The sequence below is a fragment of the Elephantulus edwardii genome, unplaced genomic scaffold (genome assembly GCF_000299155.1).
Source record: "Elephantulus edwardii isolate Elephantulus edwardi_28Jun2011 unplaced genomic scaffold, EleEdw1.0 scaffold00003, whole genome shotgun sequence".
Taxonomy (NCBI): domain Eukaryota; kingdom Metazoa; phylum Chordata; class Mammalia; order Macroscelidea; family Macroscelididae; genus Elephantulus; species Elephantulus edwardii.
Genome location: NW_006399753.1, coordinates 23,912,160 through 23,933,974, shown reverse-complemented (window position 1 = coordinate 23,933,974; position 21,815 = coordinate 23,912,160). Strand labels below are relative to the sequence as shown.

The window sequence follows — 21,815 nt, the reverse complement described above, 5'->3', positions numbered from 1 at the left end:
AATGAACAACACCACTTTATCAATGGTTAAGACCTGAAGTACTTAGGGATGAACTTCAATGCAGCCAGAAGTATTCCTTAGAAGTGAGGACTACAAGATTTTTCACATAATTTGGACCTATTATTGGGAGATAACAATCCTTGGATAAAGACATCATGTTTGGTAAAGCCGAGGCAAGTGGAAAAAGAGGAAGACCTTCAATGAGATGCACTAACAATAGGTTTAAACACAGTAGCAACTGAGGGGATACTGCAGAATTCAGCAGTGCTTTGTTCTGATGGGCACACGGCCATGAGTCAGTGCCAAACAGAAAGATCTTAACAGAAACTATAATAGTAATTATTTCCTTACAACAGCATTTCTCTAAATAGCTTACCCTAGAGATTATTTCCTCCACAGGCAGGAGAGCTTCTAAGTTGATGTGGGGTTTTTTAACCAATCTATCAAGGTCTATAGATACTGCTACCTGCAACAAGGTAGATTCATTATGAGCTAGTTGATGGGGTGTACCATAGCAGAGCATCCCCCTATGACACCTGTCATGGTTGCCTTCACTGAAAATGCTATCCATCAGGCGGAGCTGACAGCATCTAACACAAAGGAGTTAAGACTTTAACTGATAAGTTTGTCATTTTCCAAATCACTGAGCTAGGTTCTAAGAACACAAGTTTTATGTCAAATACATGACTATTTTATTTTATGATAAATCTACTAATGGCAAAATATTTGTGCAATGCTTGTCTCATGCCTGAAAAATTACAAGGTGGACCATTTGGCATTTTTCTCCTGAGATAAGGATTTTCTTATCTAGTACCTGACTTTATAATTCTCAATATTGTGATAACATAAGCGACATTACCATATACACAATGAACCAGAGAACTTAGTAGAAAAGCAAATAAAATTAAAAAAGCAATACTGACACTATTACTACGGCTAGCAGCATGTATTACTGAAACTTAAAAGTCTAACTCTTTCTTTTCTCTAATCTTACACATACCAATGTCTCTTTTGAAAAGCAAATTAAAGCAAAACCAATGTTTTCAAAGCAAGCATTATCCTTTCACATCCTTATTTATTCTCTATGATAATAAAGAATTAACAATGGAAAAACACACTACTTAGAGCTACAACATAATGTTTTTCCCCCACAGCATGTGACATTTTAAAAAGTTATATATTTCCCAACTTCTAACTTACAGAATGAAATGCTTCTTGTTGGGGGATAGGGGGTAGGACTGAGGAGAGAACCATGCTCCGGGCAGGTAAGACTGCAAAATGCTATGTCAAGACGAAAATCAGAGTGACCTTTCAAATAGGTGTGGTAGGCAGTCACCCACGCACCATTAGTTAAGGACTGATGAAAGGCTGACTTGAAGTTTCCTACCCACTGGCCTGTGGAGCACAATACACATAAATGTCATGCCCAAATAGTCTCACAAAGTAGGTAAGAAAGGCAAGTTTCCCAGTACTCATAGTCCAAGTCAAGGATTCACAAATAATGACTAATGATATATGGAGATAGTTTATGTATGTATATATGTCTGTCTGTCTGTCTGTCTGTCTGTCTGTCTATCTATCTATCTATCTATCTATCTATCTATCTATCTATCTATCTATCTATCTATCATCAATCATCTATTGGCCTAGTGGTAAGAAACTGTACTGCAATGCCAAAGATTTGCAGCTGGAATCCACCAGTTGCTCCATGGGAGAAGAACGGACAATCTCCCATGTGTTTACTGTCTCTGAAAAATTGCTGGAGGGTCAGCTATGGATTGGTTCTGGCTTGATGGTACATAACAACAACAAAATACAGACAAAACATAAGAGAGAGATACAGAGAGAGTGAGAGTGTGCGATAGAGAGCGAGAGTGTGCGAGAGCACAAGTGCAAGAGAAAGAGAAAGTGAGAGTTCTGGTGGCCACGTGGTAAAGAGCTGCACTGCCCAACTAAGGGTAGCTGGTTTGAATGCACGAGCTGCTTCACATGAGAAAAATGGGCCAATTTCCTTGTGATGTACAGCCTCTGGAAAACCACTTCACGGTCAGCTATGAGTCAGTTCTAAGTCTATAGTATGTCACACACACACACACACACACTCACACACACATGAGCTTTGCTGTGGCCCAGTGAATAAGGAGTTTCACCAGCAACCCAGAGGTAGATGATTTGGGTCCATCAGTTGTTCCGCAGGAGAAAGATGAGCAATACATCTGTGAGACTGACTGTTTCTGAAAACTTTCTGGAGGGTCGGCAATGAACCAGTTCTGACTCAATGGTAAAACAACACATATGTTTACCTATATATAGACCAAAGTGCAGTCATTCAAACAATCAGGTGATATTTCATGGTTTAAAATTAGGAAAGGTGTGCATCAGAGTGGGATCCTTTCTCTTCACCTATTCAATTATGTTAAGCAAGTAATTCAAGAAGGTCAATTGTATGAAAAAAAAAATGTCATCAAGAATGAAGGAAGACTCAACATATGCACAGTTACGACACAACCTTGCTTGCAGACAGTGTGGAGATCTAAAGCACTTTCTGAGATGATCAAAGACTACAGCCTTCAGTATTGATTATATCTCTACATTAATAAAACAAAAATTTTCACAACTAGATCAATAAGAACAGCATGATATATCGAGAAAAATTGATCTTTTCAAGGGTTTTATTTTACTAGGATCAACAACATCCTTGATGTATGATCAGTCAAGAAATCAAAAGATGTGTTGCCTAGGGGAAATCTGCTATCAAGGACCTCTTCAAAGTTCTAAAGAACAAGGATGTGATTTTAAAGACTAAGGTACCCCTGATTCAAGTCATCTTATTTTCCATTGCTTCAAATGCATGTGAAATAGGAACAATGAATAAAGAAGACAAAACAAGAACCTATACCTTCGAATTGTGGTCCTGGAGAAGAGTATTGACTATACCATGATCTTCCAAACGAAAAAAACCAAATCTGTCTTTGAGGAAGTGCAACCAGAGTACTTGTTAAGAGGCTAGCATGGTGAAATTTCATCTCACACAGTTTGGGCATATTATTAGGAGTGGCCAGTCCTTGAAAAAAGATGTTATGCTGGGAAAACCTAAGGATTGGGGAAAGAAAGGAAGGCCCTCAATAAGAGTGATTAACATAATAACTATACCAACGGGCTTGAGAACTGCAGAGATTTTGAGGATGGAGCAAAATAGGGCAAAGTTGTGATCTGCCTATAAAGGGTTGCAATGAGTACAATCAAACAATAAACACCTCTTTTATCTTTAACACTTCCTTTCTCTTCTTCACTTATAGAAACAGAAGAGAACTCACATTTCTACCCCAAGATGATCAATCAATTGTTGCCTCTACCTGCTTCCTCTGTCCTCTGTTTATAACGGCTTCACTGTCCAACCAATACTCTGTCCATTCTTCTAAAGCTGAAATCCACATGAATGCCTGCATGTCAATCCTACTCAATCAACTAAGAATAACAATCCTACAATAACAATCCTGCCTTCTCTTTTATTCAGTGTTCTCCTTTTTTTTGGATCATTTCCATTAATTTAGATCATTGTCAAGGGAGCTCTGGTGGTTGAATGATTAAGAACTGCATTACCAACCCAAAGGTATGTGGTCTGAATCCGCCAGGTGCTCAATGAGAGAAAAATGGGCAATCTCCTGTGATTTACTGTCTCTGGAAACCAGCTGGAGGGTGAGCTGAGTTGGTTCCAACTCAACAGTAATTAACAACAATATCCCATTGTCAAGCTGCTTTCAGCTCACAGCCATCTTACAGGAAGAGAACTGTCTCAAGGGGTTTCTAAGGCTTTAACTATCTACAGAACAAACTACCATGTCTCACTATAATGAAGCAGCTCGTAAGTTTGAACTGCCCACCTTTCAGTTGGCAGTCAAGCTTCCACTGGCCCATGTTGCTGTTATGTGTCTTTGAATTGGAATCAACTTACAGCTGACCCTCTGGGTTTTCAGAGGCAGTAAACTGAACAGGAAGAGAATGCCTATCCTTCTCCCATGAAACAGCCTTTGCAGCTTCTAACCACCATACTGCCATAGCTCCCCACTGTCCCAAAGAGCTCCTTACTAATCTCTAAGCTAGATTATATGTTAAAACAACAAAAACAAAATCATTTCATTCCACATTCTCATTGAATTGTCATCCCATTTCCCTGCTCCACTGCAGAGCTCATTTTTTCAGAAAAAGTTGTCTATACTACCAAGCCATCTACATCTATTATTTCCACAGTCTCCTTGGTACTCTGCCTTGAACCCAGTTCAATCAGGCTTCTGTCCCCATCACTCTACTAAAATGGTTTTTGCTAAAATAAAAATTCTAATGCCAAATTTAAGGTGAATTCTTAGTTCTCACTGTACTTGATCTATTACTAATATTTGATGCAACTTCTCCTTTTCTGAAAAATTTTCTCAAATTGGTTTACAGATCCACCACTCTCTCTCGCTTTCCCACCTCCCTTCTTCAGCTTCTGCCCAATCGCTGCTGGCTGTCCTTCATCTTTCCACTAGCTGTGTAGGTGCACCAGCCCACTTCTCTCCTATTGTTCACACCCTAGGTGATCTCATCAAATAGCTTAAACTACCCTATGGACCAACAGTTCTCCAGTCTAGGCACTGCCTTTAAGTTCTAGACTCATGCATCAAAGTGAATGGTGATTTCCTATCTCCATGTACATGGCTGAGCTGTGGTGGTACAACAGTTAAAACACTTGGCCACTAACTAAAATGTCAGCAGTTTGAATCTACAAATCATATGGAGGGACAAAGATGTGTTAATCTGTTTCCATGAGAATTTATACTCTTGGAAATCTTTAGGGGCAGTTCTACTCCATCTTATACGACTGCTGAGTTGAAATCATCTCACTTGCAGTGGGCTTGGTAAGCAGATGTCTAGTTGTGTTGTTGAATACCGTCAAGTCAGATATAATCTTCTAGTGGGTTTTCAGAAGTAGTAAATTGCATGAGAGGCGAGTACCCATTTTTCTCCTATGAAGCAGCTGGTGGATTAGAACCATATGCCTTTAGGGTGGCAGAGCAATTCTTGTCCACTAGGCCACCAGAGCTCCTTTTTTCTTACCACTAAGCCACCAGAGTATCTCCACTGGAAATGTCTCGTAGACACATCAAATTTAAGTCCAAAACTAAAGTCTTGATTCCACCACTCTTACCTCTTGCAGGAAGAAGCAATTCGAGTTTTCTGTCTTTTCAGGCTCAAAACCTGAATAATGCTGGGTTCTCTTCCACTCAGAATCCAAAAGCTATTTGCAGTCTCCACTATTTCCTACTCTGATTCAAGCCACATCACTGCTTGCTATGTCACTGCAACATCCTTTCACTTTCACTATAAGTTCTAGCTTCTCTAATGAAATCAGAGATCCTTACAGAATTTAACTCAGATCATCATCACTCTTACGCTCACAAGTCTCCACTGGTTTCCCACCCATTAAAACTGAAATCTAAAGTGCTCACCACATGATATGCTGAGTCCTGCTACCTCTGATTTTATTTCTCCCCATTCTAGGCACACTGCTCCCTGCCTATTTGCATAGCCTGCTCCCTGCCCTAAACATCCGCCATTCTTCTCTTGCTCCAGGAATGTCTTCCCTCAAAGTGACTCATGACATGATTCCATTCTCCCATGACAGGTTTACTCAAAGATCACCTTATTTAGAAAGGCCTGACATAGTGCGTAACTTAGCAGGGCTGCTAACCAAAAGATCAGCAGTTGGAATCCAACAATTGCTTCACAGGAGAAAGACAAGCTGTCTCCTCCTTTTAAGCTTTACAAGCTCAGAAACCAGACATTGCATTGCCATGGGTCAGAATAAATTCAATAGCCCTAGATTTGATTTTAGTTTATAAGCAATTATGAAAAAAGAAATAGCAAGAATTAAGTATCAAGATGTAGTCAATGAAAGCAAATAATTCTAAAATTAATTTTCACTTTTGAAAGGAATTCTAAGTGGTTGTTGTTAGGTGTCATCACGTCAAGTACAACTCATAGGCAACTCTATGTACAGCTGACCTGAACACTGCCCGATCCTGTGCCATCCTCATCACTTCAGACCCAATCCATCTCAACGCTAAAAATCCATCTCATTTGAGGTTTCCTCTCCTTTGTTAACTCTCCATCTTCCCAAGTATGATGTCTTTTCCCAAGAGATAGCTTTGTCTAGCTACATGCCCAAAGTATGAAAGATGACACTTTACCATTCCTGCCTCCAATGAGCACCTTGGCTGCACCTTCTCCAACACAAATCTGTTAGTGTTTTTGATAGTCCATTGGATATTCAGTACTCTTCTCTAGCACCACAATCCAAAGACATCAATTCTTCTGCTATCCTTATTCACTGTCCAGCTCTCTGCTGTGTAACAGGTGATTGAGAACAACATGGTCTGAATCAGGTGCACTTTAGTCTTCAAAATGACATGATTCTCTTCAAAATTTTGGAGAGGTCCTTGACAAGAGACTTAACAGTATTGATTATTGATACAAGCAAGATGAAATAATTGATAGATGAAATTCTTTCTCTATCTATCATAATGTTGACTGTGGGTCCTGTGGTGAGGAGCTCTGTTTCTTGATGTTGAAATGTAATCTATATCAAAGACTAGAGTACTTGATCTTCTATATCAAGTGTTTCACATTCTCCTCACTTTCAGTAAACAAAGCTGTGTCATCTACATAATGCAGGTTGTTGATGAGTCATCTCCAACCCTAATGCTACATTCTTCTTCACAGATCCCAGGTTTGTGAATTATTTGCTCAGTAAACAGAATGAATAGGATTGGAGAAAGGATACAATCCTCGACACACATCCTTCCTGATTTTAAACCATGCAGTGTTCCTGTGCTCAGTTAAGGAAACAGCTTCTTGATTTTGGTATAGATTTCGTATTAGCACAATTATGTGCTATGAGATTCCCATTCTTCTCAATATTAGCCATACATTTGCTTTGCTAAATACAGTCATGTGCTTTTAAACGTCAATAAAACACAAATACTCTTCTGGCATTCTTCACTTTCAGCCAGGATCCGTCTGATATTAACAATGCTATCTCTGGTCCTGCGGCCTCTTCTAAAGTTAGTTTGAAGTGGCAAAGTTTAACAGGGAAGCAAGTAATGGATGTTGGAGAAGATGTGGCGAGAAAGGAACTCAAACATTGTTGGTGGGATTGTAAAATAGTGTAACCATTCTGGAAGGCAAAAAGCTGAACAAAGAAATTCCATATGACCCAGCTAGTCCACTACTTGGAATATACCCTGAGAATATGAGAACTAGGGCACAAACTGAGACTGGTACACCAATGTTCATAGCAGCATTATTCACTATCACAAGAATATGGAAACAGCCCAAACGTCCAACCACAAATGAATGGATTGAGAAATTATGGTACGTTCACACAACGAAATACTATGCAGCACTCAGGAGCAGTAACTTTATAAATTATTACCTAACTTGGGAGGGATCAGAGAGCATTATGCTGAGTGAACCAACTCAGTCCCACAAGGATAAATATTGTATAAAACCACTATTGTAGTGTGAGTATAAGGATCCAGGAGGGGTGGGAGAGGTAGGAAGCAGAGGGATATGGATTTGCAGGGGGGAGGGGAGATTAATCATTGGGTTGTACAATTTGATGGGGGTGGGGTGAGGGAAATTGAAAGAATTTGTTCAAATTGGTATTTGAGTTTTGTAAAATAACTAGTGAGGGAATAAGAAAGCGCAAGCGCGTGCACACACACACAAGAAAAAATTCACAGGGAAAATTGAGCAAATAAGAGGCACAAGTGGTGGATGGATATGGCAGAAGTTGTGAGGTGTCATGTAAATGGATTTAAAAAGAAGTTAGTTTGAACTTTTAGTAGTTCCCTATCTATGTACTGTTCTAGCTGTTTTTAAATGTTCTTCAATAGTATTTTACTTGCATATGATATTGTTATGCTTCAGAGAGCTGGACAATGACCAGAGAGGATAGAAGGAGAATTGATGCTTTTGAGCTTTGGTGTTGGAGAAGAGCGCTGAGGGTGCCATGGACTGCTAAGAAAACAAACAGATTCATCCTGGAGATGGTTAAACCAGGCTATTCCTTAGAGGTACATTATGAGGCTTCGTCTGACATACTTAGGTCATGTTGTAATGAGAGACCGGTCCTTGGAGAAGGACATCATGCTTGGGAGGGTGGAGGGGAGGCACAGGAGGGGAAGGCCTTCTGGGAGATGGATTGATTTGGTGACTGGGGCAATCGGGATGAGTGTGTCGGAGACAATTAGCTTGGCACAGGACAGAGTAGAGTTTAGAGCTGTTGTACCTAGGGTCATTATAAGTCGCAAGCGACTCGACGGCACAAAACAACAATGATATTAATTATATTGTTCAATAATTTCTGCATTCTATTGGATCACCTTTCTTGGAAATAGAGACAAATGTGTTTCTGTTCCAGTCAGTTGGCAAGGTGGCTGTCCTCCAAGTTTTCTGGCATAAACTCGTGAGCATATCTAGGACTCCATCTGTTAGCTGAAACATGGCAATTGGTATTCTATCAATTCCTATGGCCTTATTTTTCACTAGAGTTTCCAGTGCAGCTTGAAATTTATTCTTTATTATCATTGGCTCTCATTCATAAGGTATTTTCTGAAATTTTTCCGTGTCAACCAATTCTTTTTGGTACAGCAATTCTATGTATTTCTTCCATCTTCTTCTGATGTTTCCTGGATCATTCAAGATTATACCCATAGGCTCTCTCAGTGTTGCAATTTGAGCCTAGAATTTGTTTTTCAATTTTTATAGCTTGAGAAATGTCAGGTGAGCTCTTCCCTTTTTATTCTCTGGCTCAAGCTCTCTGAACAATTTGTTAAAATATTTTTGCTTTATATTCTTGGGCTGCCCTCTGAAATCTTATGTTCAGCTCTTTAGCACCTCTTCCTTTTGTTTCGATTTCTCAATGGTCTAATGCAATTTTCATCGTCTCTTCTGACATTAATTTTGGTTTCTTCTTCTTCCTTCATTGTAATGGCATTTTTCTCTCTTCATGGATGGTATCTTTGGTGTTCTCCCATAGTTCCCCTGCTCTTTGATCACTGGTGTTCAATACCTCATATCTGTTCTTGAGACTATTCTTAAATTCAACTGAGAGAGACTCAAGGTCACATTTTTGTTCCTGTAAACTACTTTTACTTTTCTTCAATTTCAATTTAAACTTACACATGAGTAATTGATAGTCTATCCCACAACTGGCACCTGGTCTGATTTTGTCTGCAGGCAAAACTTTGTGCTTCTCCGATGCTTCTTTTTGCAAATATAATCAATCTGAATCCTGTGCAATCCTCTGGGTAAGACTGATGTTTGTGTTTTTTTAAAAAAGTATTTGCTATGAAGTATTTGAGTACACAAAATTTGATCATTTGCTCTCTGGCCCCATTCTATTACCAAGTACATATTTTCCGACTACCATTCCTTCCCCATTGTTTCCAACTTTTTCATTCCAGGCACCAATAATTATTAATGTACTTTGATTGCATGTTTGGTATATTTCAGACTACAAAAGTTCATAGAAACCCTCAATCTCCTCCTCTTTGGCTTTAGTTTTTGGTACATATCTTTGAATAATAGTCATATTCTTTATATGCGAATGCATGGCATTGTACTTAAAGATGGATTTTAAAATTGCCTTTTTAACTATGAAAACAACACCATTCTTCCTCAGTTTTTCATCCCGAACATAGTAGACAGGGAGAAAAGAAGTCACTGCAGTAGTATGTTTTAATTTCAGAAACACATTAGTCCTCTTTACGAAATGCTTCTGTATATTTACTGTCCATTCGCAAGGCAGTGCAGTCACTTTTGCTGACAATTTTAACAAAGATTGTTAGTTAGTTAGTTACTGAAAGTCATTCAGAAAGTTGTTTCTAGCAGAGCCAGAGGACCGTCCTCCCTAAAACTGTTGAACAAGTTAATCAATGTTTGAGATAAAGATGTAAAAGACAAGTTTATCAGATTGGCAACTGACATATATCCAAACACTGGAATTAATATGACACATTGGCAATCATGACAGAAGAATGGCAGACAAGCAATGAATCAAAACCAACAGGTTAATTATTATACTGATAAATGTTATCCCATACACAGAATTTTAAAACATGAGTTGCCATTCAACATTAGCCTTGGCAGCACTTCAAAATAGAATAAGTAAAATCAGAGATTTTCTTTGACCGTTGGGTCATGCTGTACTTATAACTCAACAACTGGATAAATAAAAAAGTCATAAAAGTTTGGACTGATTCAGGGAAAATATTTAGAGGGTAAACTGAAAAAAAATCATACATGTTTTCACTAATGCAGTCAAGTTTGTTCAGACTATATCTGAAGTCCTGCATTTTAAAGGGGGTCTTACATTTTAAAAGGGCCAATGTTAAGCTGGAAAACATGTAAACAGCAATGGGCCAACTGGCAGCATCAGGATAGATGGAGAAGAGATTAAGATTGTTAACAGCTTTAGTTTGCTTGGCTCCACAATTAACACTCTTGGTACCAGGAGCCAGGAAATCAAAAGACTAATTTCATTAGGAAAGTCAGCTGTCAGAGAAATCTCTAGAGTAATGAAGAACAATGATGTCAGTCTGGAGACTAAGGTGTGTCTGATCCAGGCCATGGTCTTCGCAATTACATGCTATGCATCAGAAAGCTGGACAATACTGTCGTGTTAGAGAAGACTATTGAATATACCACGGACTGTTAAAAGAACAAAGAGGTTCTTTCTAGAGAGGTTGAAACTACTCGCTCCTAGGAGGCAAGGATTCTGAGGCTCTGTCTGACATACTTTGGGCATGCTGCAAGGAGGGACCAGTCCTTGGAGAGGGACACTATGCTTGGGAGGGTGGAGGGACAGTGTAGGAGGGAAAGACCTTTGATGAGATGAACTGACTCAGTGACTAGGGTAATGGGGGTAGGTGTCAGAGACAGTAAGGATGGCTCAGCAGGGTTCAGACCTATTGTAAATAAGGTTGTTATGAATCGCAAGTGACTCAATGGCATATAACAACAACAACAAACACCTCTGAAGTCAACAAGGTTTTAGAACAGATCAGGTTAAACAAATTCCTTTCCTGTAGCACTTCTTAGAACCTTTAATGTCCATTGTGATTTTAAGAAAAAAAGTATATCTATAGAGAGGGATCTAGAACACACAGTTTCTTTATTTGAACATAAAACTTTTCATAGCAAATCTCTTAGGACAAGTAATTTGTAGGACTAGAGGTCTAAGGCACAAACAAAATTTGAAGTTTGGGTGAGGGTGTAAACACTATCTAAATCTGTGAGAAAAAATTAGTAAAAGCACATGCAGAGACCCAAGAATAAAACCCATAAAGCATGAAGGGATATGACAGGAGGATTAACAGATATGACAATTATAGGAAAGAAGAAAGATAAGTACGATTACATTGTAGGTATTGTACTTAATGCTATTAAACAAACCTGCCTGAACGGTGGAATGCAAAATCAATTTGTTCCATAAACTTTCATTAAAATTTAAATAAAAAATGTTACAACTAAAAAAGCCTTCCTCCTTGTTGGCAATTAGGAGAAGCAAATGTAGACTAAATGTTAATGAAGGTGAGCATTTAGAACCATGGGTCTGTGAAAGGAACAGATGTACCACGAGGGTGGCTGAGTCTGACTTATCTGCTTCATAAAAGTGAACTGTGCCCACCAATAAAATCTATAGCAGCAAATAGACAGTTGCATGGTCAGACACGGCATCCCCCCCATGCTCCTAGAATTCTTTCTAGCAGTCATTCGGGTCCAATAATCATTGTTGACTCAAAGACTTTACTCACAGTTGTGGTACCCAGAATGGGGTTTATTAGGGAAAAAAGTTGGAGAATAAAGGAGGCAAAGAATATCACCGAATGCAAGTCCAGGTTTTAGCCCAAAGGCACAATTCTTCAATTAGTCCAGGCTCCAGTTTCAGTTCAGCAGTCAAATTTTCCTTCCATCATCCAGCAAAATCAGCAAAACCTTCAACCATGGCCCCTATCTCAGGGCTCTTCTGGTTAAACCTTGCCAGCATTTTTCCACAGCAATGCTACAGTCTCTCTACCACCATCACCAGGGTCTTGCCACCAGGATCTCCCTCAAGTTTTGCTGCTCAGGGTGGGAAGCACTTTCTCTCTTATCCTAGTCCCACAGCCATTGATGATTTGCAATACCATGTTGTCTGCAGTTAAGGTAGCTGGAGACCGAAGGGGGGTGGGGTGGGGGGTGGGTATTGTAATGGCTAGAAAAGTCCATTTTTAAGTTAAGACCACAGATCTGATATGGAAACTACATTATAAATGGAAATTTTAAAGGTATTTTTAATATTAGGACCAGAAAAGAGCAAGACTTTCAAGTATGGTGAAGTCTAGAGGGAGGATGGTATCTTTCACAGAGTTCTGGTGGCCTAGTGGCAAAAAGCTTCACTGTAATCGCAAAGGTATGCGGCTCGAATCTACCAGATGCTCTGCTGGAGAAGGAGGGGCAATCTCCTCCTGTACCAGTCAGATCGGATTTGATGGTACTCACACACACAAAAAAAAATAAAAAAAGATGGCATTTTTCTGGTGGTTTGAATCCATCAGCTGCTCCATGGGAGAAAGATAAGCAATTTCCTTCTATTTTATTTATAGCCTCCAAAAACTTGCTGGAGGGTCTGCTATGTATAAGTTGGCCCAAACTTCAGAGCAATGAGAGTTTAGTGTCAGAAAAGTGTCTTTTCGAGTTTGCTCTCCTATCTAGATCAAAACAATGTCTGGAGGTAAAGTTCAGAACTGCAGTTTTAAACACACTTCCCAAGAGGCCCTTATCCAGAAAGTCTAGTATTTGATCTCATATTCACTCACTGCTGCCAAATAGGTTCTGACTCAGAGTAGGTTTTTCCTGCTGAATAGGTTCTGATTAATAAATCCTCCATTGTGTTACTGAAGCTATAAATCCCAAGAGAAGAGACTATCTTTTGCCACAGGAGCCACTGGTAAATCCATACTGCTAGAAATGTGGCCTTTTGGTTAGAAAAACACCACACTGTTAACTATGCCACCAGACTTCCAATATTTGCTCTAAGAGGCAAAATTAGGGCCACGGCTGCCCAGAATAGGATGGTAGGTTGAATCTTCAGAAGGAGAAAGAATCATTAGCCACAATTTTTGTTTGTAATTATCAATTAAAATGTGTTATGTTGTGTTGTTAGCTGCTATCAAGTTGTTTCTTAACTCCTGACAAATACATAGACAGAAGGAAACACCACCCAGCCCTGCAATACCCCATGATCAAAAGCCGTTTAGGCCAGGATAACCACAGTGTTATCACTGGCAGTTTTTCTGAGGTACAACTCCAGACTGTTCCTCCTAGTCTGTCTTAGCTTGGAAGCTCTGTTGAAACCTCCTCCACAGAACAGCAAACACAAGCCTCCAACAACACACAGGTGTTGGCTATGATGAGGTGCACTGGGCAAGACTCATAGCCAGGTCTTTAGAACAGAAGGTGAGAATCTGCCCACTAAATCACTACTGCCCCAAACTGATGTAAAACTTAATATAAAGAATTTCCCAAAAATGTGAATGCATTCTGATTGACCTAGCAAGTCAAGCTGCTTACAATTAAATTTAATTTTCTTTTGCTCAAGATATGAGGTTCTTAGCAAATGATACATATTAAGTGGGTCTCTAAATTAGTAAGTGCCTTGAATTAGAAAACACTCTCAACAAGTAGATAACAAAAGTTCTACTGTCAAGCACCATATTTGTGTCTATTTCCTAAAAGACTGAGGATTCTTTCAAAATATATCTGTCATTTCTCCACAGCGGCTGATCAAACCTGCCGCTGAAAAATGTTTTGAACAGGCAACTTGTAGTACAAGCATGGTTTATTTCTGTCAGAGACCGACTGCTGAAGTGTGAAAGGAACTCATTAAAAATCTCTTACTGTGATCTTACACTGTATAAAAGAGGGGGGAAAAAAACCAGAAGAAAGAAAAGGCAAGGGGAAAAAAAACCCTTAATGAAGGGTACAGTGAGCCTGCAGACACTTGCATGTGGTGCTTTTCTCTCTGATTCTTCTTTAGTGTGCAATTAGAAAAGAGCAATTAGCCCTGGGAATACGGAGGTGCTGGCTGGCTGGGAAAATCCAATAAGTTAACAACTTTTTTATGCTAATATTATGAAAAGTTAATAAAGGCAATCAGAATGCTGTAATACAGGAAAAAATTTATGCAAAATACACAGTTGTTTACCTTAATCTTAAAACGAGGTTGACAACGCAAGAGGCTTCTCTATAGTCTTCACTAGCATTGGGTTGGCCCTTTAAAAGCAAAACAGTAAATGCTGTTAGGAATTTCACTGGGAAACAAATGAACAACGTCAAATGTCCCTAAATTTGTGCAGCCCTTGCTTTCTGGCAATCTCACAAGATCTTAATACACTTAGCAAATGTACCCTAGCTGCATGTTAGGGACAGAAGATTCCTATCTCCTCTTGTATCATGGTTTTGGAATGAAAGTTTCATGTAGAAATCGCAGACATAGGGTGGGGGCTACAAACAACTGCTTTAAGCTCTAGGAAGTTCAAAGAAGGAACAGCCATCTAAAAGGGCACCTAACAACCCGAACCATGACGATTATCTACTAGGTCTACTCAAGCACAAAGGTTGAGCACCTTGAATCTTCATAATGCAGAGACATGTGAAATCCAGCAGAGCACTTAGTCTACTAAATAGCAACTATTTCAATGAACCAATCTGCACATCTTTCCTGCCTCAAATGGCTATTGGGGAAGTAAAATAATGTATATGATGTGGTTAGGTGTCACTGAGTTGGCTCCAAGCAGAACCAATTCTCTGTACACCTTAATGGAACTCTATCTGACTTTGCATCAGCCTTCCTGTCTCTACTCTCCCTAAGTTAGCTCTCTGTGGTAGTCATTATTTCAATTTATCTTGTTGAGGTTTTTCCTCTTGCTGAAATGATAAATAAAATCAACAATACTAGTCCTCCTAATCCTGTTCCTCTTTTCTTTACTCTTTTGTCTTGGATTATGCCCAATTTGCCTTTTAACGTTCAGCCAAACCTACATTTTATCTCAAGGTATTTTGCTGAATTGCCTGATATATTAAAAATCTACTATCTCTAACCCTGGGAAAGCCAATTAAAGTCTGCAAGTCTCTGCTTCATCAGTTACGAAACAGGGGCCAAGAGTCAGGTATCTGACCCCAAGCAGAATTCCAGCTGATGCTCTCTCACCACTCTAACCATCTCCACAGTCACAACCTTTTCTTAAAACACCTATCTGATGGAATAAAAAGGAAACTAATGGAAATGACTGGATTTGGAGAGGAAAAATGTCCAAAGAACAGGGTCCTTTACAGTATAGCCACACCAAGACCAAGGGGCTTGTGAACTAGTTATTCAGCAAAATCAGAACACAGGGCCACACTCTGGCTCTAGATCCACAGTTCTTTCTCTGGACAGCTCACAATGTCTTACCATCACCCAACACAACCATGCTACATGTCTTCTGTCACTTAATACTTTAGTATAAAAGTCATTTTACAGTCAGTGGGCATTATTTTTACAAGTCAAGTTGTAGCAAGAAATTGCCCATAAAATTAAATGAGAAAATAATTATGAAAACCATTTCTAGTACCCAACCAGGGGTGAAAGAGAAAAGTATCAATTAACCATATGTTTGGTGGCTGGGATGTAATAGAACAGTAAGCCATTTTCTTTCCTTTTCTTATTTTACACAATACCTGCAATTTCAGAGCAGTCTAGTAATCAATTTTTTTCTTTTGAACCTATCATTTAAAGGTTGGGAAGCCTAAAAAAGCATAGTCAATAATAACAGTCTTCTTTGACTCCATGCCTATCAAAAAAGAGCGCTTACATTTGGAAGCACTGTCATGGAATTGTCTATCTTTCTAAAATTGTGTGGTTCCCTCCCACCCCAAAAGCTCTGTCTACATAGTATCTCAAATATAAATAAGTGACTGGCAAAGAAACATACCTGAGAGTCCTGCACAGAGAGGGACTGTATTTGCCCGGGTATACTGCTGGCATTCATTGCGATCTGTAAAGAGAGCCACCATTACAGCACTTCAGAAAAGCCAAAATGAAACACTGAGGCCAGAGCGGTTACATTTAGTCACAGTTACCAGAGAGAATTTTCAATAGGTCTTAAAGCAATATTTCACCACAAGTCATCTCTGACTGCCTGCATTGGAATCTCTGAGGATGTGTGAAAATGATGACACGTGGGACCCACCCCAACCATGACTCAGAATTTCCCAGAGCTTGGAAGGAATCTGCATCTTCAACAAGTTCACCAAGTGATCCTTCAAATGGATTGAGAAAACTGCTGAGCAGTATGGGAAAAGAAGAATGCATCATTTGATGCTTTCAACTTGCTAAGAGGGAAGTGACTTAGGATAATTGTTTATTCTTGTTGTATAATTTGATTTAATATTAACAGTTCTCAAAATGAAAATAGTTTCAGAGTTCATAAAACCTATTCCTTTAATCATTACTTTGAACAAATACTCATCATATTTAAAAGTATACACGGCTTTGTTGTTGTTGTTGTTAGGTGCTGCTGAGTCTAATACACCTAATAATGATCCTATGGACATGAGATCTCAACCTGTCATATCCTGTGTCATCCTCATCATGACACATTTAAGCCAACTGTTGCAGTCACTGTGCCAATCCATCTCATCAAGTGTCTCCCCCTCTTTTGCTGACTAGTTTGATCTCTTAAAAAAAAAATACACTTTTCCTCATAGAATCCAGACTTTTCTGCAGTGAGGAAACTACATGAATACCTGAAATGATTCAGCTAAATGATCTTTAAACTTTAGACGAAAAATTGTCATGATGTTTTCTTAGGACCAAATAATAGTTCAGCTTACCTAAGGCAGAAAGTAGGCCTTGGAGACTGATTTTTAAAGATTTAATGACAACAGGAACTTAGAAGATTACATATTGTTGTTGTTGATAGTCTTCAAGTAGAGCATGACTCATAGCGAACAAAAGGCCTCTGAAGCTCCTCTACAACTACTGGCATTTATCCAAGTTCATAGAGTTTTCAGAAGCATGCTGTTTAGGAAGTGGCTGCCATTCCTGCTTCCATTAGGAAACTTAAAAAGGACAGTGACTCAAAACTCAACTCACAGCTGTGAATCCCCCCTGGGGGAATTAATTCTAAGGCCACACACTGCCCACGAACAAATTCCCCATCTTTCCCCTTTTGAGTGGCTGTTAGACTCAACTGCAGAGAGGCACAGGCTTTATGTCAGCAGCACAATTCCCCCCAGACTAGGCCACTAGAGTTCTTTCGCGGACAGTGAGTTTTATGTTAATATTGAAGAAATAATCCAGAGGAGGAGAGTGAGAACAGTTATGCAAATTGGATATAACCAATGTCACTAAATTGTGTGTGTAGAAATTGCTGGAGTATGTTCTACTGTGTTCATTCTCAATAATATTAACAAAGCAAACCAGAAAATATTAATTACATACAATATTAATAACAAAAATATTTCCCTATCAGGAAATCAAGAGTGACAGGTTATAGTTTTTCCTCAAAGATGGGAACCAGACCCTAAAGCAACACCTAAAATATTTTGCCTCAAGCAATACTTTTCTGAACTCAGCCCTGCAGCAAAACTTGAAAGATATAGCCCTCAAAGAGAAACAGTAAGGAAAATGAATGAGATGGAGTTCTTGTTCCTAAACTTGCCCTCAATTTAAAAACAGTAAGAAATAATCAGATATTCTGTGAGAAAAAAGTTGTCTGAAGTTTAAGGGCACAATATTCTTGCTCACAGCTTTCTCAAAAACAGCTGTTGCTACTGAAGTAATAGAAGTATATGGATGTCTTCAACTTATTTTGAAGTGCATCAAAGAAATTAAGATGAAGTAATGGATGAATAGGTAGATAGGTATGTGATAAAACGAGTGACAACAGAATCAGGATGACAGGTACATGGGTGTTCACTCTCAGAGTTGCAGTACACTCAAAAAATTTCATAATAAAAAGTTGGAAACAATGACTATGTTAGGAGAACAAATAATCTGCATTTATTACCAAGCCTGATGGTCTACAGTTACACCCAATGTAAAGAATCTTTTAGGCCAATTCCAGGATCGTAATTCAGGTCTGAGTTACAATCAAATACCACATCAGTACTGAAAACACATCTTGCCTCCAGTCAAAAACCTCACTGTTGTTGAGTCAGAAATTACTCATAACTCACCCTCTGGATTTTTATGGAGTCTGTAAATCACAGGAGTGGAGACTGTCCATCTTTCTCTGGAGGAGTCACTGGTAGTTTTGAACTGACTAAGATGTGCCAACTTTGGATTAACACCCTCTTAAAAAACCATGATAAACAGCATCTTTGGGGTTAGGATAGGTAAGTAAGTTGTGCAAACTGCCAATGAGGGGAAGAAGAGTCAGTTTTGCTGTCCTACGAGGCTTAAATTGGGACGTGTCAGACGTAGAAAAATATGAACCTCACTACTGAAGATTATCCAAGGATTACTGGAACAAAACCTCAACAAAGAACTACCAGAATTACAGGCCCAGTTTAGAAGAGGCCATAGTACTAGAGACATTATCACCAATGTCAGATGGACCTTGGCTGAAAACAAAGAGTACCAACAGCATGTCTATTGATGTTTTATTTACTATGCAAAGACATTTGACTGTGTAGATCACAACAAACTGTGGCTAACGTTGAGAAGAATGGGAATCCTAGAACACTTAATTATGCTCATGTGAAACCTATGCTTGCACCAGGAGGTAGTCATCAAAACAACAAGGAAATATTGTATGGTTCAAAATCAGAAAAGGAGTGCATCAGGGATGCATCCTGTCTCCACAAGTCTTCCATTTATATGCAGAAGAGATCATTTGGAAGACTGGACTTTATGAGGAGGAATGTGGCGTCAGGTTTGGAGAAAGACTCACCATAACCTATGGTATACAGATGACACAACCTTGCATGCTGAAACTGAGGAGAGCCTGAAGCATTTGCTGCAGAAGGTCAAAAACTGCAGTCTTCAATATAGATTGAAGCTCAAGGACTGTACTCAAATATGGGAGAAGACAAAGATTCTCACGTCTGTGTCAACTGGCAGCATCATGAGAAATGAAGAAGAGATTGAGGTTGTTAACAATTTCAGCTTGCTCAGCTCCACAAATAACACTCAGGATTAGCAGTCAAGAAATCAAAAGACTAATTGCTCTGGGAAAAGCTGCTCTCAAGAACCTCTCCAAATTGCTAAAGAGCATTGATGTGAGATTGGAGACTAAAGTGCACCTGATTTAGACCATGATTTTCCCAATTACTTGCTATGTATCAGAGAGCTGGGCAAAGACCAAGCAGAACAGAAGAAGAATTTATGTCTTTGAGTTGTGGCGTGAAAGAAAAGTATTGAACATACCATGGACTACAAAGAGACCAGACAGGTTTATCCTAGAGAGGATAAAACCAGGCTGCTCCTTGGTGGCAAGGATTTTGAAGCTCCATCTCACATACTTTAGGTATGGGGCAAAAAGAGACCAGTCTCTATGGAAGGACATCATGTCTCGCATAGGAGAGGAAGACCCCAGATGAGATGGATTGATAGAGTGACTGGAGTAATGGGGGTAGGTATGTTGAAGACAGTGTGAACTGATTCAGGATAAAGCAGAATTCTGAGCTATTGTACAAAGGGTCACTATGAGTTGCACGCAACTCAATGACACATACCACCAACAACAACAACTACAAAGAAACAAGAAGCAGGGCATGTAGCATGTCCTTTGGGTCAAGGATTCCAGCATTACACAGAGAAGTAGGAAAATCCTAGACCAGCAGCAGCAGCAGTCCTAGAGATAGCAGAGGACCAGAGACAAGTGTGAGACTGAGTTGAATTATAACTGCTGCCCCACAGAGCCAAACCCCAGTGCCTTGGCCTATGCTTACTGGCAGAGTGGAAGACTGGGCTGACAAATAACTGGCAGAACTACCAGCCCAAATACTGGAGGCTAAAGGTCAGAAGTAGGCCTCTCTGTGAGTTTCCATGAAAAATTTTATATCCAGAATGTTTTTGGTAGTCTAGTGGTAAGGAGCCACACTATAATTCTGAAGGCACATGGTCTGAATATACCAGTTGTGAGGGAGCTCCTGCCATACGATTTACTGCCTCTGAAAACCCACTGGAGGGACTGCTCAGGTGGTTCTGACCCAATGGCACGCAGCAACAATGACAACAACTTTCCAACTAAGTCATACAACTATGAGTACTCTAGGTTAATCATGTGTGGCCATTGCAAAGGATTAATGAAGTGGAGAACTGAGAATTATGGGCGGAGTGTTTGGTGTTAGAATCAACAGAAGTAGAGGAAGGAGTGTGGAGGCACGTCTGACATCACAGAAACACAGGTTCTGTGTTCTTGATGATGTGGATGGAGATTCTTTGCCTTTATGGAGTAAGTGGAGGTCAGATGTGGTTGTCCTCACACCAACACAAGTGTCTTTATAGAATTCTGTTCTTGGTGTAATTTTTCTATAAATCTAAAATTGTTTCAAAATAATAAACTTATTTTAAAAAACACAGTAAGTTTGTAATCACAAATCTAACTTTCAACATAACCAGACAGAAGGTCAGTCACTAGCCACATCAACATTTCTTTGGAGGTGGCATCATAAAAAAACATCAAATTAAAGCTGATCAAGAAGTACAAGGCTAAGAACAATCAATTTATCAGGGCAAAGAACATCTTTCTCATTTATATAGGAGTATAAAACAAATATGCAGGAAAATTGAATGGCATTTTTAAAACAAGCTTTCCATCTGAAATAATTTTTAAAAGCTAATAGTAGTTTGAAAACTATTAGGTAATGGCAATAAATACAATTAAGAGAGAAATTTAATTTTCATATGGTTTCTAATCTTTAGTAAAATTAGTTTAGCCTAGATCCATATCAAATATCTTTTCTTCCAAGAACAAAATATCTTATTTGGGAAATACATTTTTTACTATTATTATTATAACACGCCTAGGTTCACCATAACAAAATTCTTCAGTACGTGTGTTTGTGTGCCCAATAGGGCTTTACTCAAGAAACTGTCTTTAAATTTCAGTATTGGTTGTTTCAATAAGGGCATCTTTCCCAAGGGATTTCTGAACAGTTGTTTGTTTTATCTAAGACTTCTGACAGGAGCCATAATGTTGCAATGGGTTAAGTTTCTTGGGAATGCAATCTAAAATGTTGGCAGTTTGAATTCACTGCCTGCTCCATGGAAGAAAGATGTAACGATGTGCTCCCAAAAATATTCATGAGTTTGGAAACTCCACCTAGGGTAGTTCCATTCTGTGTGTGCATTTATTTGGGTCTGGGAAACTTCTGATAGGCAATTACTTAGAACAAATCTTCAGAAAATATAAGCCACCAGTCTTTCCAAATTCCAATCTGGACAGCTGAAGTCAACTATCTGTGTGGGTGTCTTAGGCAGTGGTTCTCAGCAATAGATAAAACACCTTCTAGAAGTTAGACCTGGGACATTACCTTAAACTATCAAATATGGTCCTCTGAATCTTAGGACTACATATCAGCATTTTTAAAGCTTTCAGGTTGTTGTTTTTTGTGTGGTTTTTTTTTTTCACTTTATAGCCAAAGTTGAGAATAGCTGAAGTGTCACTATGAGAGGAATAGTGCTTTACATGTAGTCTTAACGAACTTTCTCCTCAATTATAAGAAACAAATAAAAC

The 21,815-nt window shown here is 39.1% G+C and overlaps 1 protein-coding gene across 1 annotated transcript in view; it reads right to left on the bottom strand.

Annotated features, from left to right (window-relative positions):
- The window catches only part of STK39 (serine threonine kinase 39), a 431,767-nt gene that overhangs the window by 138,580 nt on the left and 271,372 nt on the right, over positions 1-21,815 (bottom strand). Inside the window, exons 13-14 of the mRNA XM_006879325.1 lie at positions 16,062-16,124; positions 14,294-14,361 (exon numbers count right to left, since the gene is read on the bottom strand). Of these exons, the coding sequence (XP_006879387.1) occupies positions 14,294-14,361; positions 16,062-16,124 (131 nt within the window). The remainder of the gene's footprint in view (positions 1-14,293; positions 14,362-16,061; positions 16,125-21,815) is intronic.